General features: G+C 38.7%; 1 protein-coding gene across 2 annotated transcripts in view; it reads left to right on the plus strand.

Annotated features, from left to right (window-relative positions):
• Positions 1–14,450, plus strand: part of fmn1 (formin 1) — a 411,005-nt gene that overhangs the window by 298,301 nt on the left and 98,254 nt on the right. For both annotated transcript variants that reach the window (XM_072266825.1, XM_072266835.1), the window contains one exon: positions 108–200. In XM_072266825.1, coding sequence (XP_072122926.1) covers positions 108–200 — 93 coding nt within the window. The remainder of the gene's footprint in view (positions 1–107; positions 201–14,450) is intronic.

Consider the following 14,450-nt stretch of genomic DNA (forward strand, 5'->3'; position numbering starts at 1 on the left):
AGCATACCTTTAATAAGTTTGTGAGTTGTAGAGTAAATATTGTAACCTTGATAAATGGTTGTGTTTTGAAAACTTAGACTTTCTTTTGGTGATTTATGTATTTTCAGCATGTGAGAAAGAAACACTCCTTGTATGCCAACATTCATCAGAGCAAGAACTCCAGCCTTTCAAAGAAAAAATGGAAGCATTTATTCAAAATGGCAAGTATATTTTTACACAACTTATGTAGCGAAATATAAATCAAATTTCCATATTCAGTGTGGCATTTTGGACCTGAAAATTGAAAGTTAGAAAGTCCTCATTGGTTTCTACAATTGTTATAGATTATTGCCTGGATTTTGTTGGAGTTTTTTCTTTATTTCTGGCAGTTCCACATGGAACTGCTCACATTTACCCAAACAAATGCTTGCAACTTTCAGGACCCACCTACGAATTCAGAAGTTCTGAGCACTGCCAGCAATATCCCAGCTGTGCCTCACTGCTGTCCAACAGTGAAGCGCAAGTTGGCAGATGTTCGCCAGCACTTTTACTGGGGAATCTATTCTCAGATTCTGCACCAGTCAAATGAGGTTTGCATGGCCACAAAGAAGAATTTTTTTAAAAAAAGGTAAGTTTTATTTCTTCAGTCATTTATGTTTGCTTTAATGTTTTAATTATGTAAAAAAAAGCGTTCTTAGGTGCTTAATTTTAAGATTTCAAGTTTTCTTGTTTATTTCATTTTTAATATTTTCAAATCTTATAGAATGTCAGGAACATTCAGAAGCTTTGAAAAAAATATGAAGCATTGATAGATTGCGAAGTGAGTTTTATTTCCCATCATTTGATTCCAAACGAATTTACTGGGTAGGTCTAGATCACCCAGGCTGATTATATCAAAAGACATACCACATAGGACTTTCACCATCTGACTCCTGGACGGTCTCAGCCAGCAAAATCAACCACCAGATCTGGATGTGGTAACATCAGGCCTTGAAGCCTGGTACAGATCCCTGAAATTTCCAGCTCTGGGACATAACTATATTTGGGAGTACCTTCAGCAGATGACTTGCAGCAAAATTAAAGGAATTTAAAGGTGCCCAGTAAACACTGACCTTGCCAGTAACAGCTTTTTCCAGTACATACGTTAACAAAGGTAACATTTAAAGTTATGATCATAATTCAAGTATAACATTGTTTCATATGAACAACCAGTCAGAAGAACACATGATGAATCCAAAAGCAGCACAAGGTAACTTTTAGTTTTATTTTTCAATTCAGCTTTAGAACCAATGCTGCGTTTATATCCTTGGACATACTTCGCATAAGTACGTGGGCCCCCATAATATTTAAATCTGCTCCTACCCTGCTGTAAGTACCTCACCAGTGAAACTCCTCCAAAGTACAAGTAAAAGAAACTCTCCTTCCCACGAAGCATTCTCTTTGGTAAATACAGAAGTATGGTCACCTGCTGCCTTGAGCTCCTTGCTTATCAGCCCTGAGGCATTTACAATAGACTTAAAGTATACTTAACTTTGTACCAGCAGCTTGCAGAAATGATGCTTAGACCATCCTGCCATTGTCCACCAGTAATTCCTGACCACAGGATCTGTGATAAAGACCCTGCACAGGATTGCTAGCCATTCCTGATGTCTTCCTTCCATGACATTATACCTAACTGAATTTCCGTATGGCTGGCAGCTTTCTTTGGGGAGGAGATATGAGTTCCATTGGCAATGCCAGCATTTATTTCTCATTATTAATTGGCCTTGAGATAGTGCTGATGAGCTGCCTTAATGAAACAGTCTGATAACTGTCCTTCTGGTGAGGGTACAATGAAGAAATGGCGATGCATTTTCTAATCAAGATGGCAAGTGTCTCACAGGTGGTGCCTGATGAGGTAGCGATCAAATATGTCCTGAGTGTTGTTGAGTTTATTAAATGTCATCTGAGCTGCACGCATTCAGCTAAGTGAAAGGCATGCCATCTTGCTGTTGACTTAGCTCTCTGTGCGTAGGTGCCACTTGGCAAGACCACTCACTTTCCACCACTTTACAGATGATTGACTACGTACTTAAAATGTTTAGTAGCTAGATGGGATTTCTGATCACTCTTGAGGATATAACGTAGCTGCATTGTTAGCTGGATGCCATGTTGTAGATGTAGTGGAATTGTTTAGTCAGAGGCACTAATTCTGGAGTACACTACAAACAGTATATTGTCTGGTTCTATGGTCTTTACTGGATCATATACTGTCCAGTGATATTAAACCTGATTCTGATTCTGATTAATCACCTTGACAATGAAATAATTCTGATTTCCCCAGTTATGAAAGTGCTGATAAAGCAATGGCAAACTTAAAAAAATATTTTCGAGACTCATAAAATCAGTAACTGTGTTATCACTTCAAATACAGATGGCAAAATGACAAAACCAGATCTAATGGCCATCACATCTGTTGGCCAAGAAGCTTCAGAAAACTAATTCTAATGTATTTGCCCAGAGTACCAGTCACTGTTGTTTTGCTGACATTCTTGGCTTAGGATCCTTCTGGTATTTAACTAATATAACTCTTTAAATCTGCTTAATAGAAATTTGTTTTTAAATGCATGCGTTAATAATAATGTTTGTGTATTCAGTTCCACTCCCTATTGACTTCATTGAAAACAACTTTCAGAAATAAAATACAAGCAGCATTTACTACTGCATCACAGATTTTGTGCCTGCAACCATATATCTGTCCTGTGATGGGCAAATACACAATCATCTTCCTTCACATATTGAAAATGTTACCTGCTGTTAGGTAGCAAATGGGCTGTAGCTTTCCTAGGTACCAAATGACAAAGTATAAATATTGTTCATAAATAGGTACAATATCACGTAGAGGTTTTGCACGATAATATATAAATTATATGTATTTAACTGATTCAATTGATTTTAAAAGCAGGCCTTTAAACTTCAGTGAGATCTAATTCACATGAAAAAGATCAGTGAATTACAAGATATGCTAATACAAATATCATCATCTCTACAGACCACCAACATTAGAAAGACAAAAAGATTATAAGTTAAATTTTTAATATTTACAGTGTGAGTGATGAATGCACAATTATGTAATATTTGCTGAGATACAGTATATATGAAAGATCGTAGGAACAACGGATGGAGGAAGTTCAGGTTAACATGTTTTAAACCATAAGACAATAAGATATAGGAGCAGAATTAGGACATTAGGCCCATCAGGTCTTCTCTGCCATTCATCATGACTGGTATATTTCCCTCTCAGTCCCAATCTCCTGCCTTCTCCCCATATTCCTTCATACACTGACTAATCAAGAATCTGTCAGCCTCTGCCTTAAATATACCCAATGATTTGACCTCCACAGCTGCCTGCAGCAATGAATTCCACAGATTCACCACGCTCTGGCTAAAGCAATTCACCCTCATCTCCATTGTAAATGGACATCGCTGTATTCTGAAGCTGTGTCCTCTGGTCTTAGACTCCTCCAGCAGAGGAAACATGATCTCCACATCAATTCTATTGAGGTCTTTTAACATCTTATACGTTTCAATGAGATCCCCCCTTATTCTTCTGAATTCCAGTAAGTACAGGACTAGAGCCATCAAATGCTTTTCATGATAAACCTTTCAGTGCTTCAATGGTTCAATTCAATATCAGAGAATGTTTATAGTATACAAGCTAAAATCCTTACTCTTCACAGACAATCCATGAAACAGAAGAAAAACCCCAAAGGATAAGTGACAGAAAATGTTAGAAACACAAAGCTCCCCATCCCCTTCCCACACACAAGCAGCAACAAGCATTAACCCTCCCTCCCCCCACTTGCTTCAGCAAAAGCATTAACCCCCACCAACCACCATGTAAGCAATAGCAAAGCTCCCCAGAAACCATGATCTAGTTCCATCAAAGAACAATTGTGCATCCCAACAGTTCAGCATCTCAGACTCTCTCTCTCTCTCTATCTCACTCTAACTCTAACTGTATCTCTAAGTCTGTCTCTGTCTTTGTCTCCATCTGTGTCTCTATCTCTCTGTCTCTCTCTCAAACCGAGAATGATTTTCATGAATCTCCTTTGAATGCTATCCAATGTCAGCACATCCTTTCTTCCCCAAAACTGTTCACAGTACTCCAGGTGAGGCCTCACCAGTGCCTTACGAAGCTTTAAGATTACATCCTTGCTTTTATATCCTAATTCTCTCAAAATGAATTGTGTTTGCCTTCCTCACCATTGACTCAACATGCAATTTAACTTTTAGGGAATTCTGCATGAGGACTCCGGATTCCCTTTGCACCTCAAATTTTTGAATTTTCTCTCTATTTAGAAAATAGTATATACTTTTATTTCTTCTACCAAAGTGCATGACCATACAATTACTGACACTATATTCTGTCTGCCACTTCTTTGCCCATTCTCCTAATCAGTTTAAATCCTTCTGTAGCCCTGCTTCCTCAATACCACCTGCCTCTCCACCTATCTTTGTATCATCTGTAAGCTTGGCCACAAAACCATCAATTCCTTCATACAACTAATTGACAAATAATGTAAAAAGAAGTGGTCCCAACACAGACCCCTGTGGAACACCACTAGTCACCAGCAGTCAACCAGAAAAATCTCCCTTTATTCCCACCCTTTTTCTCCTGTCAATCAGCCAATGCTCTATCCATGCTAGTATCTTCCCTGTAATCCTTGTTAACGTGTTAAGTAGCCTCATGTTTGGCATCTTGACTCTCCTTTGTCTATCCTGTTTGCTACTTCTTCAAAGAATTCCTACAGATTTATCAAGCAAGATTTTCCCTTAAGGAACCCATACTTACTTTGACCTATTTTGTCATGTGCTCCAAGTATCATGAAATCCCATCCTTAATAAACAACTCCATCTTTTTAGCTTTTCTGTTGGCTTTGACTTCTCTTGTCAGCCATGGTTGTGTCATCTTGCCTTTAGAAAACTTCTTCTTCTTTGGGATGTAATTATCCTACACTTACTGAATTGCATCCAAAAGCTCCAACCGTTGCTGCTCTACCATCATCCCTGCTAGTATTCCCTTCAAATCAATGTTGGCCAGGTTCTCTCTCATGCCTCTGTAATTCCCTTTACTCCACTGTAATACTGATTCATCTGACTTTAGTTCTCTGTCCCAATTGCAGGGTGAATTCTATCATACTACGATCACTATCTCCTAAGAGTTCTTTTACCTTAAGCTCTCAAATCAATTCATTGCACAACAGCCAATCCAGAATAGCTGATCCCCTAGTGGGCTGATGCACAGGCTGTTCTAAAAAGCCGTCTCTTAGGCATTCTACAAATTTCTCCTCTTGGGATTCAGCGCTGACCTGACTTTCCCAAACGACCTGCATGTTGAAATCCCCCATGACTATCATAACATAGTGCTTTTGATATGCATTTTCTATCTCCCATTGTAAATTGTAAACCACATCTCTGCCACCATTTGGAAGTCTGTATTTAACTCACATCAGGATCTTTTTACCCTTGCAGCTTCTTCACTCGACCCACATTGATCCTATACCTTCCAATCCTATGTCACCTCTTTTTAATGATTTGATTTCATTTTGTTTGCTAACAGAGCCGCCCCACCATCTCTGCATTCCTGTCCTTTTTACACAATGTGTATCCTTGGACATTAAGGCCCCAGCTATAATCTTCTTTCAGCCTTGATTCAGTGATGCCCACAACATCTTACAGGGCAATCTGTAAGTGTGCTACAAATTCATCTACCTTATTCAGTATACTGGTTGCATGCAAAGACAACACCTTCTGAATTCTTCTGAACACCTTCTACAATTCCTCTGAACTATTGCTTAAACTTGAAGCCCAAGGTCAACCTACGTATCTTCAAAGAAAATAAATAAAAAATAACATAGTATATTATAAATCCATGAAAATGGATCTGGAAAGTTGATTAATCAAGGTCCATTTTTGTGCATTTTTTCCAGCATAGAAGCCTTCCAAAAATACCTGCAGTTGCCAGAAAGATCCTGTCACTCTCCTATAAAATTGTTAAGATCCCGTGAATTGATACGGTCGCATCATTCCAATTTACATAGATAGATAGATATTTTATTGACCCCAAAGGAAATTACAATGTCACAGATATACAAATATTAGAAAAGTAAGAAAGAATAAAAAATAAGTTACCTCTAACAGGAGAGGGTCATCACTTCCCCGGCTGTAGGTTGACTCAGAATGGAGCCTAATAGCCAAAAGTAAAAATGACCTCATACGGTACTCTTTGGAGCAGCACAGTTGTCTTAGTCTACTACTAAAGTGCTCCTCTGTTCAGCCAAGGTGGTATGCAGAGGGTGAGAAACATTGTCCTGAATTGCCAGGATTTTCCAGAGGGTCCTTTGTTCTAGCATAGCTTCCAGTGTGTCCAGTTTGATTCTTATAACAGAGCCAGCCTTTCTAATCATTGAGCCTGTTGGCATCATCCGTGTTGATGCCATTGCCCCAGCACTCCACGACATAGAAGATTGTACTGGTGGACAACAGATTGGTAGAACATGTGAAGGAGAGGCCTGCATACTTCAAAGGACCTCAGTCTCTTCAGGAAGTAGAGGCGACTCTGGCCCTTCTTGTACACAGCCTTTGTGTTGGTGCTCCAGTCAAGTCTGTCATCCAGGTACAATCCAGGTACCTGTAGGTCCTCACCACATCCACGTCCTCACCATCAATAGTAACAGGGAGCGGTGCAGGTTTGGTCTTCCTAAAGTCTGTCACCATCTCCTTTGTCTTACCGATGTATAGCTGCAGATGATTCAGCCTGCACCATCCAACAAATTTCTCCACTGGGACCCTGTATGCATCCTTTTGACCTCCCTTTATATACCCAACTATTGCTAAGTCGTCAGAAAGTTTCTGCCGATGACATGATTCAGTGTTGTATCTAAAGTCCGAGGTAAACAGGTATACATGTTCAGCTCTGCAGTATTAACACAACAATTACTGGAATGTTAATTTGTAAAATAGTAGAGACAGATTCAAATCAACTATGCATATTAAATCACAAGATTATTTTAGTGCATTGCATACTACATGCATTGCAACACCAGCTTACAATACATAAACCTAGATTCTTCCCATTGAAAATGTGCAGATGTTTCTCAGACACCCTTTTTCAGTTTCACTTGGCCCTGTTGCACTTCAATAAAAAGGACCTTAATGCACCAATTTAACTCCTGACATGTTTGGCATGATAGTAATGAAAGAAGGAATGTATGTTGAACAGAACTATTATGAAGATTTTTTTTGTTTTGAAAAATATCTTTTTACAATTATTATGTTTAGACAAACTGTTAAACACAAAATAATCTGCTCCAGCTGGTGGGTCTACACTAGTTACCAGATCAAGAGGCCTATGGAAAGTAATCATTATCCAGCTAACACATAATTCATAAATATGGCATTTGTGTCTCTGTAGCTGAAATTTCAAATTGGTTTTCATTTACTGTACAGCATATTGTCTGGAGCAGCCTAACGTCTATGCTTTTTACTTTTATTCTATCTTTCAAAATTCAGCTAAATGTTTTATGATCAGTGACCATCAGGAATTGGAACCACAGTGGTAGTATTTTGAGTGTTCTTGAGTATTCTGAGCATCAGCAACAGACAGAATAGCTCAGTGATGCTGCCAGTGAACAAAACCTGCTTCCAAAAGATACTAACCAGCAAACCTGGGGCACTAACATGAAGATCAGCTGACAAAACTTAATAACCGGGATGTACATTGGTACTACTAGATCACCCTCTGGAAATGCAAAAAGTTGACATTAGCTATCTCAGTGGCTTGTTGTAGTACAAATGAATAGAACATAGAACAGCACAACACAGGAACAGGCCCTTCGGCTCACAATGACTGCACTGAAAATAGTGCTAAATTAACTAAATCTTTTCATGATCCATGTCCCACCATTCCTTGCACATTCATCTAAAGGCCTCTTAACCTGGCAGCTTGTTGAAAGTACTCTCTGTGTAAAAAAAAACTTGCTACTCACTTGAATTTTCTCTTCTCATCTTAAATTCATATCTTCTACCTTGGGGAAAGTATTCTGACTGTCTGCCCTATCAATACCTTTCATAATCTTATAAACTTGTTTCAGGTTTCCCCTCAGCTTCTGATACTTCAGAGAAAGCAACCTAGGTTTACCTAGCGTCTCTTTATTGCACATACCTGCTAATCCAGGCAGCATCTTAGTAAACCTCTTCTTCAAATCCTCCAATGATGAGGCACCCAGAATTACATACAATACTTCAAGTGCGGCCTACAGAAGTTTTATATTGCTGCAACATGATTTTCTCACTCTTGTACTTAATGTCCCGATCAAGGAAGACAAATGTGCCATAATCCATCTTTACCCCCCTCCCTCCTTTCAGTGAGATATGAACTTGAGTCACAGGAACCTTAATGCTGTTAAGGGTCCTGTGATTAAATGTATACTTTCCCCTTGTATTTGACCTCCTAAAGTGTATCACTTCACACTTCCTTGTATTTCTCCACCAATTCTGTAACTGATCTACCCTATATCCTACTGTATCCATTGATTGCCTCTACACTGTTCATAATTCCATTAATGTCAAATTTCAGGGGTCTTCCCCAGTATGCCAATCCAGAAAGGCATTTTGAAAACTGTGGAAGGGCAAAGCACATTAAGAAATTAAATGGGGAGATATGGTTCAAAGATGGATTTTGTGAGAATCCATAAACATACAATGATTTCAGGATAGAACTCCAGAGAAGCAAGCCCAATGGAGCAAGTCTATCACAATGACAGGGCAAATAGAAGTGAATGAATAGAGTGTCAGAATTCAAGGAGAAGAGCATTCAGAAAAGATATTTGATGAAAGAAGCTTAAAAAGATTGGGTGGAATAAAGTCAATGAGGATTTAAGAGAAGGATTTTAAGTTTAACAAGCAAAGTAGGTAACTACTCCAGCAGAGATGTGCTGACTGACAAAATGGGCAGTTGCTGAAGGATAAGTTATATGGTTAAGGCATAAGATGAGATCAAATGACCAACAGCATGAATAGTCAGATTGAATCTGAGAGAATGACCAAGCTGGGCAATAGAATAGAACAGTATCAGCAGCATGGAGTTTAATGATAATGTTTATTTCCTTCGCAGTTCTGAGCTGGAAGAAAATTAAGCTATTCCAGAATCTGCCTCTCTAAATACTTGCCTCAGCTTAATATGTGAGATGAGCTAACATTCCTTTTACTCAGCGACATGAAGATGGGACAGGGTCGGGGGATGTTGGGTACAGGCAGGAAAGTTATACGTTTTCTATAGCTGCAACATGACTTCCAAACTCTTACACTCAGTATCCCGATCAATGACAAGCATGACATAAACCTAAACACAGGAACTTCTGCAGATGCCAGAACACTTGAGTAACACACACAAAATACCTGAGGGACTCAGCAAGTCAGACAGCATTTATGGAAAGGAGTAAACAATTGAAGTTTTGGACAGAGCCCTTCATCAGGATTGGAAAGGAAGGAGCCAGAAGGCAGAATTAGAAGGATGGGAAGGAGTGCAAGCTGGATAGGTGAAGCCAGGTGAGGGGGAAGGAAGGTAAATGGGGTGTGGGGGGGGTGAAGTACAAAGCCAGGATGTGATAGGAGGAAGAGGTAAAGGGCAAACGGCGAAGGAATCTGATGGGAGTGGACCAGAGGGAGGTAATGGGCAGGTGAGGAGGAAATCCGTGCTGAGAGGGGATCCAGAATGGGGAATGGAAAAATAGAGAAGGGGGAGTGGGCAGAGATTACCAGAAGTATGAGGAATCAATGTTCATGCCATCAGATTGGAGACTGCACAGTCAAAATATGAGGTGTTGCTCCTCTAGCCAGAGTGTGGCCTCATCGCTGCAGTCAGGGAGGCCGCAGCTTGACGCACGAGAATGGGAATAGGAATAGGTGACCACTGGAAAAACCCATCTTTTGTGACATACAGAGCAAAGGTACTCGACAAAGCATTCCTCCAGTTGGGCACCACTAATATAGAGTTGGCTGTACCGGGAGCACCAGATCTAGTAAATGACCCTGATAGACTCACAGCTAAAATGTTGCCTCACCTGAAAGAGTTGTTTGGGGCCCTGACTGGCGGTGAGGGAGGAGACGTAAGAACAGGAGTAGCACTGTCAGGCTTGCAGGGATAAGTACCAGGAGGGAGATAAGCAGAGAAGGACAAATAGACAAGTGAGTCACATGGAGAGCAATCCCTATGGAAAGCAGTGAGTGGGGGGAGGGAAAGATCAGATTGTGGATATTGGAAGTTACAGGGTTGAAAACATGGGTTCATGGGGTGGTAGGTAATGACAAAGGAAACCCTATCTCTATTGTGGTGAGAAGATGAACTGAGGGCAGATAAGTGGGAAATGGAAGAAATCCAGGTGAGGGCAGTATTGGCAGTGGTGGAAGAGAAACCCCTTCTTTGAGAAAGGAAGGGTTTTCAGTTCCCATCCCTTCACTGCGTCTTTTCTCAGGATAAGGCTTTTCATCCTGGAACGTCAGTGCTGTGGTTTTCCATTATTTATGCAAACAATTTGGATGAGAAAGTACAAGGCATGATTGGTAAGTTTGCAAATGATTCTAAAATACATGTATCATAGTGATAACTGTTATCAAAAATTTCAGGGAGATCTTGATCAGCAAGGTAAGTGGACCAAAAATTGGCAAATGGCTTACACTTTGGATAAGTGTAAAGTTTTGCATTTTGTGAAGTCAGATTTGGGTAGAACGTTGCACAGTGAATGGTTAGGAGTATTATGTAACGAAGAGACCTAGGAGTACATGTGCAAACAGTGGTTCGCTGAAAGCAGTGTCACAAGAAGACAAGCTGGTAACGTAAGTGTTTGACACTGCCCTTATTCCGTCAGGGTACATTACTTATAAGAGTCAGGATGCCATGTTCCAGTTATACAAGACATCGGTGAAAAGAATCTTGGAGTATTGCTATAAGAAAGACATAATTAAGCTGGAAAGAGTGCTGAGAAGATTAATAAGGGTGCTGCCAGGTCTCAAGGGCTTGAGTTATAGGGAGTGGTCGCTGCTATAAATTAGTTTTTCATTGCACCTGTGCACTCATGGACTTGTTGATATCAAACGACTTTGAATTTATTCCTTGGAACATTGGAGATCGAAGGGTGACATTATAGAGGTGTATAAAAATCATGAAGGGTTTAGATAGGCTGAATGGACACAGTCTTTTTTTCCCCAGTGAAGGGGAGCTAAAAACTGGAGAGTACAGGTTTAAGATGAAAGGTGAATGACTTAAAAATAACCTGAGAGGTAACTTCTTTACACAGAGGGTGGTGCATACGGAGTGAGCTCTCAAAGGATATGATTGAGGCAGGTACAATAATAACATTTAGAAGACATTTGGATAACTACAGAGATAGGAGGGATTTAGAGGAATATGGAGCAAATGGGACTAGCCTGGTGGGCACCATGGTCAACATGAATGAGTCGGTCTGAAGGGCCTGATTCCATGCTATATTGCTCTGTGACTCCGTAAGTAAACTATGGAAACCTTTCTATACTTTAGTGAAATCCAAGCATAATTGAAGTTGCGTTACGGTACTTTGTACAAGTACAGATTATAATGCAAAGTATTCCACTAGAGGCTCACTTTCTGTTGGCTGCTCCAATTATAATATTTTTATTTTAGTGCTTCTTTGTAAAACTTGAATCAGCAATTTGATCCATTAATAAATTCAGGAATAACTTTATTTAGCCAAATATAGCTTGTACATGCTAATAAATAATTAATTTTGATGGCTGGTGTTTATTTAATCAGTGAAAGTCATTTATTATCTTGTGCACTAAGGAATTGATTATTACCTAGTGCTAACGCCTATGTGGAAACAATGAACACTTCATGCTCTTCATGTTGTCTGTATTTTTATGCCAATCTATATACTTTGAATTCAATCCAAAAATTGAAATTACAGTATTAAAATTGAAGGTTTGGCATGACTCTGTCTAGTCTGAATTTCAGTCCTTGTGCATACTGCTAACATCTATGTTTCTTTTGGTGTTTTTCCCCTAATTTTTCATTTCAATCTATTTTTTAGGGAAATTTAAAAATTATTGTTAATCTTGTTGTTAATTGAAGTCCAATAATTATTGCAAATTTAAGCTGGTTTCTTTCAAGAGAAAGAAATGTGGCAATCTGTACTTAAAGAGCTTTTCATGTTTATTACCAGTGGAGAGCAACAGAACATCAAGGTCTAGTATTTAATCCTCTGTCACATATGCTAAATGCTCACTTACCCATCCATTGAGATGTTCCCACAACCAATGATCTCACTTTAGGGACTCTTTATCTTGCTATAGAATGTTCTCATTATTTAATACCATTTATTTATATTCACATTTGCACAGTTTGTTGTCTCCTGCACTCTAGTTGATCTTTCATTGATCCGGTTATAGTTAATATTCTATAGATTTGCTGAGTATGCCCTCAAGAAAATGAATTGCAGGGTTGTATGTGTTGACATGTATGTATTTTGATAATAAAAATTTACTTTGAATTTTGAACTTACATAATTGCTTATGCTTCCACATTTTGATTCCATTATAAAGTTAGAACTTAATTTAAGAATCAGAAAATAATTCAATCCCAACTACATCATGCATTAAACATATCTGACTTATCATGAATAATTACCACCCCTCTCCCCTATGTTAGATGTACATTTAATCTAATGATTTTGTCTGTCTTCAGTAATTTTCACAATTCTTTGTTCATGATTGATTATACTTAGTTGAAAACTTATTTTGGCCAGTTTGGCTCAGGGATCACTGTTTTGTATAATTGTGGTATCTAAACATCTGTTGCCACTATACAGTTTAATAATCCCTGCATAATCTAAAATTGGTCCATCATGAGTATGGCAGGCTTAGAATGCTGAATTCATACATCTTTTTATAGCATTTTTTTTAATGCTTCAATCACTGGGTTCCTGGGATTGCAGAAATTAATGATGTGTTCATGTTTTTAATTTTAACTGCAAGCTAATTAGTTTCAACATTATATGTGTAAGCAAGCATTTTTAGTAAACTGCATTTTGTTTTGATTGTTGACATCCAAACTTTCTTTCTGCAGTGTGTTGCTGTAGCTTTCTCTGTTGCAATCAGTGAACTGACCAGAACTTCAACTAATTTCAGTAAGCATAGCATTGAACATGTTATGCTTGCTGGAATAAGATGTGTTTGAGTGGCATACTCAGCTAGCACTGTTGTTTAGCAGCTGGCTCCAAAATAACTTTTTGTAAATGGGTTATTATTCCCTCTAATAATTATTTTCATATTCCATGCTTTCTGAAACTAAATTATTTTATAGTACTTTATAATAAAAAAAAGTCACCTTAATCTCACATGTATGTCCCAATATTTCTATTAGCCTCTTGCATAAAGTTTAGATCTTTCAATCTATTGGTTTACTGTCTTGAAAATTTTATGGTGTGATTGGCTGCTTAATTTGCTTAATGTTATTACTGTTTGACACCCCAGATTCTGTATGGTAGCCCCTGTCGACCAGGAGGAGAAAACTACATTACAATAATTTCTGGATTGTAGAAGATAATTTTCTTTGGGTTAATGTAAAGCACTGTCATCTAGTTGCAAAATCTGGGCCTTTATTATTTGAAAATATATACCCTATAAAATTTACAAATATACAGCACAGTGCATTCACATTTCAGCATTCTCATTACATGCTATATCATTCCATTTACTTCAGCATGAATTTTGCACCTTTATATACATTTCACTTTATGTGAGTTCCAAATCCTCAATATGCAATGACAATAATTCCTTAAACAGTGGCCTTTCCTTTTAAAGTACCAAGCTTCAGGATGTCCTTCACTATAGAGTTCCACATTTGATGGTGGACAGCTCTTTCGCTCCGGAAGACCAGCAAATTTCAAGCAGATTAAAGGTGATTTCATTGAGGTGATAATTTTCCATCTACATTTAGTATTTTTATCAGAGTGCTATGTTATGCAGTTTTCAGAATGAATCCCAAAAAAGCCTTATGGTCATAGAGTCATAGAAAATGATCACACAGAAACAGACCCTTCAGTGCCTCTGTTCCGTGCCAAACCATTTAAATTGCCTAGTCCCATTGACCTGCACCTGGAGCACAGCTCTCCATACTCCTACCATCCATGTACCTATCCAAACTTCTCTTAAACATCAAAATTGAGCTTGCATGCACCACTTGCACTATAGTGCATTATTGTCCCTGATCAGTAGTACAACCTCCCCACCTCTTTTATCTTCCTCTCTATCTTTTCTAAAACATTGAAACCCTGGGACATTAAGCATCCATTCCTGTCCCTCTCTCAACAAAGTCTCTGTACTGGCCACACATCATAGTTCCATGGACTGATCCATGCTCTACGTTCATGGCTTTTACCCATAATATTCCTCAT

This window comes from Mobula birostris, chromosome 1 (genome assembly GCF_030028105.1).
Source record: "Mobula birostris isolate sMobBir1 chromosome 1, sMobBir1.hap1, whole genome shotgun sequence".
Lineage (NCBI taxonomy): Eukaryota > Metazoa > Chordata > Chondrichthyes > Myliobatiformes > Myliobatidae > Mobula > Mobula birostris.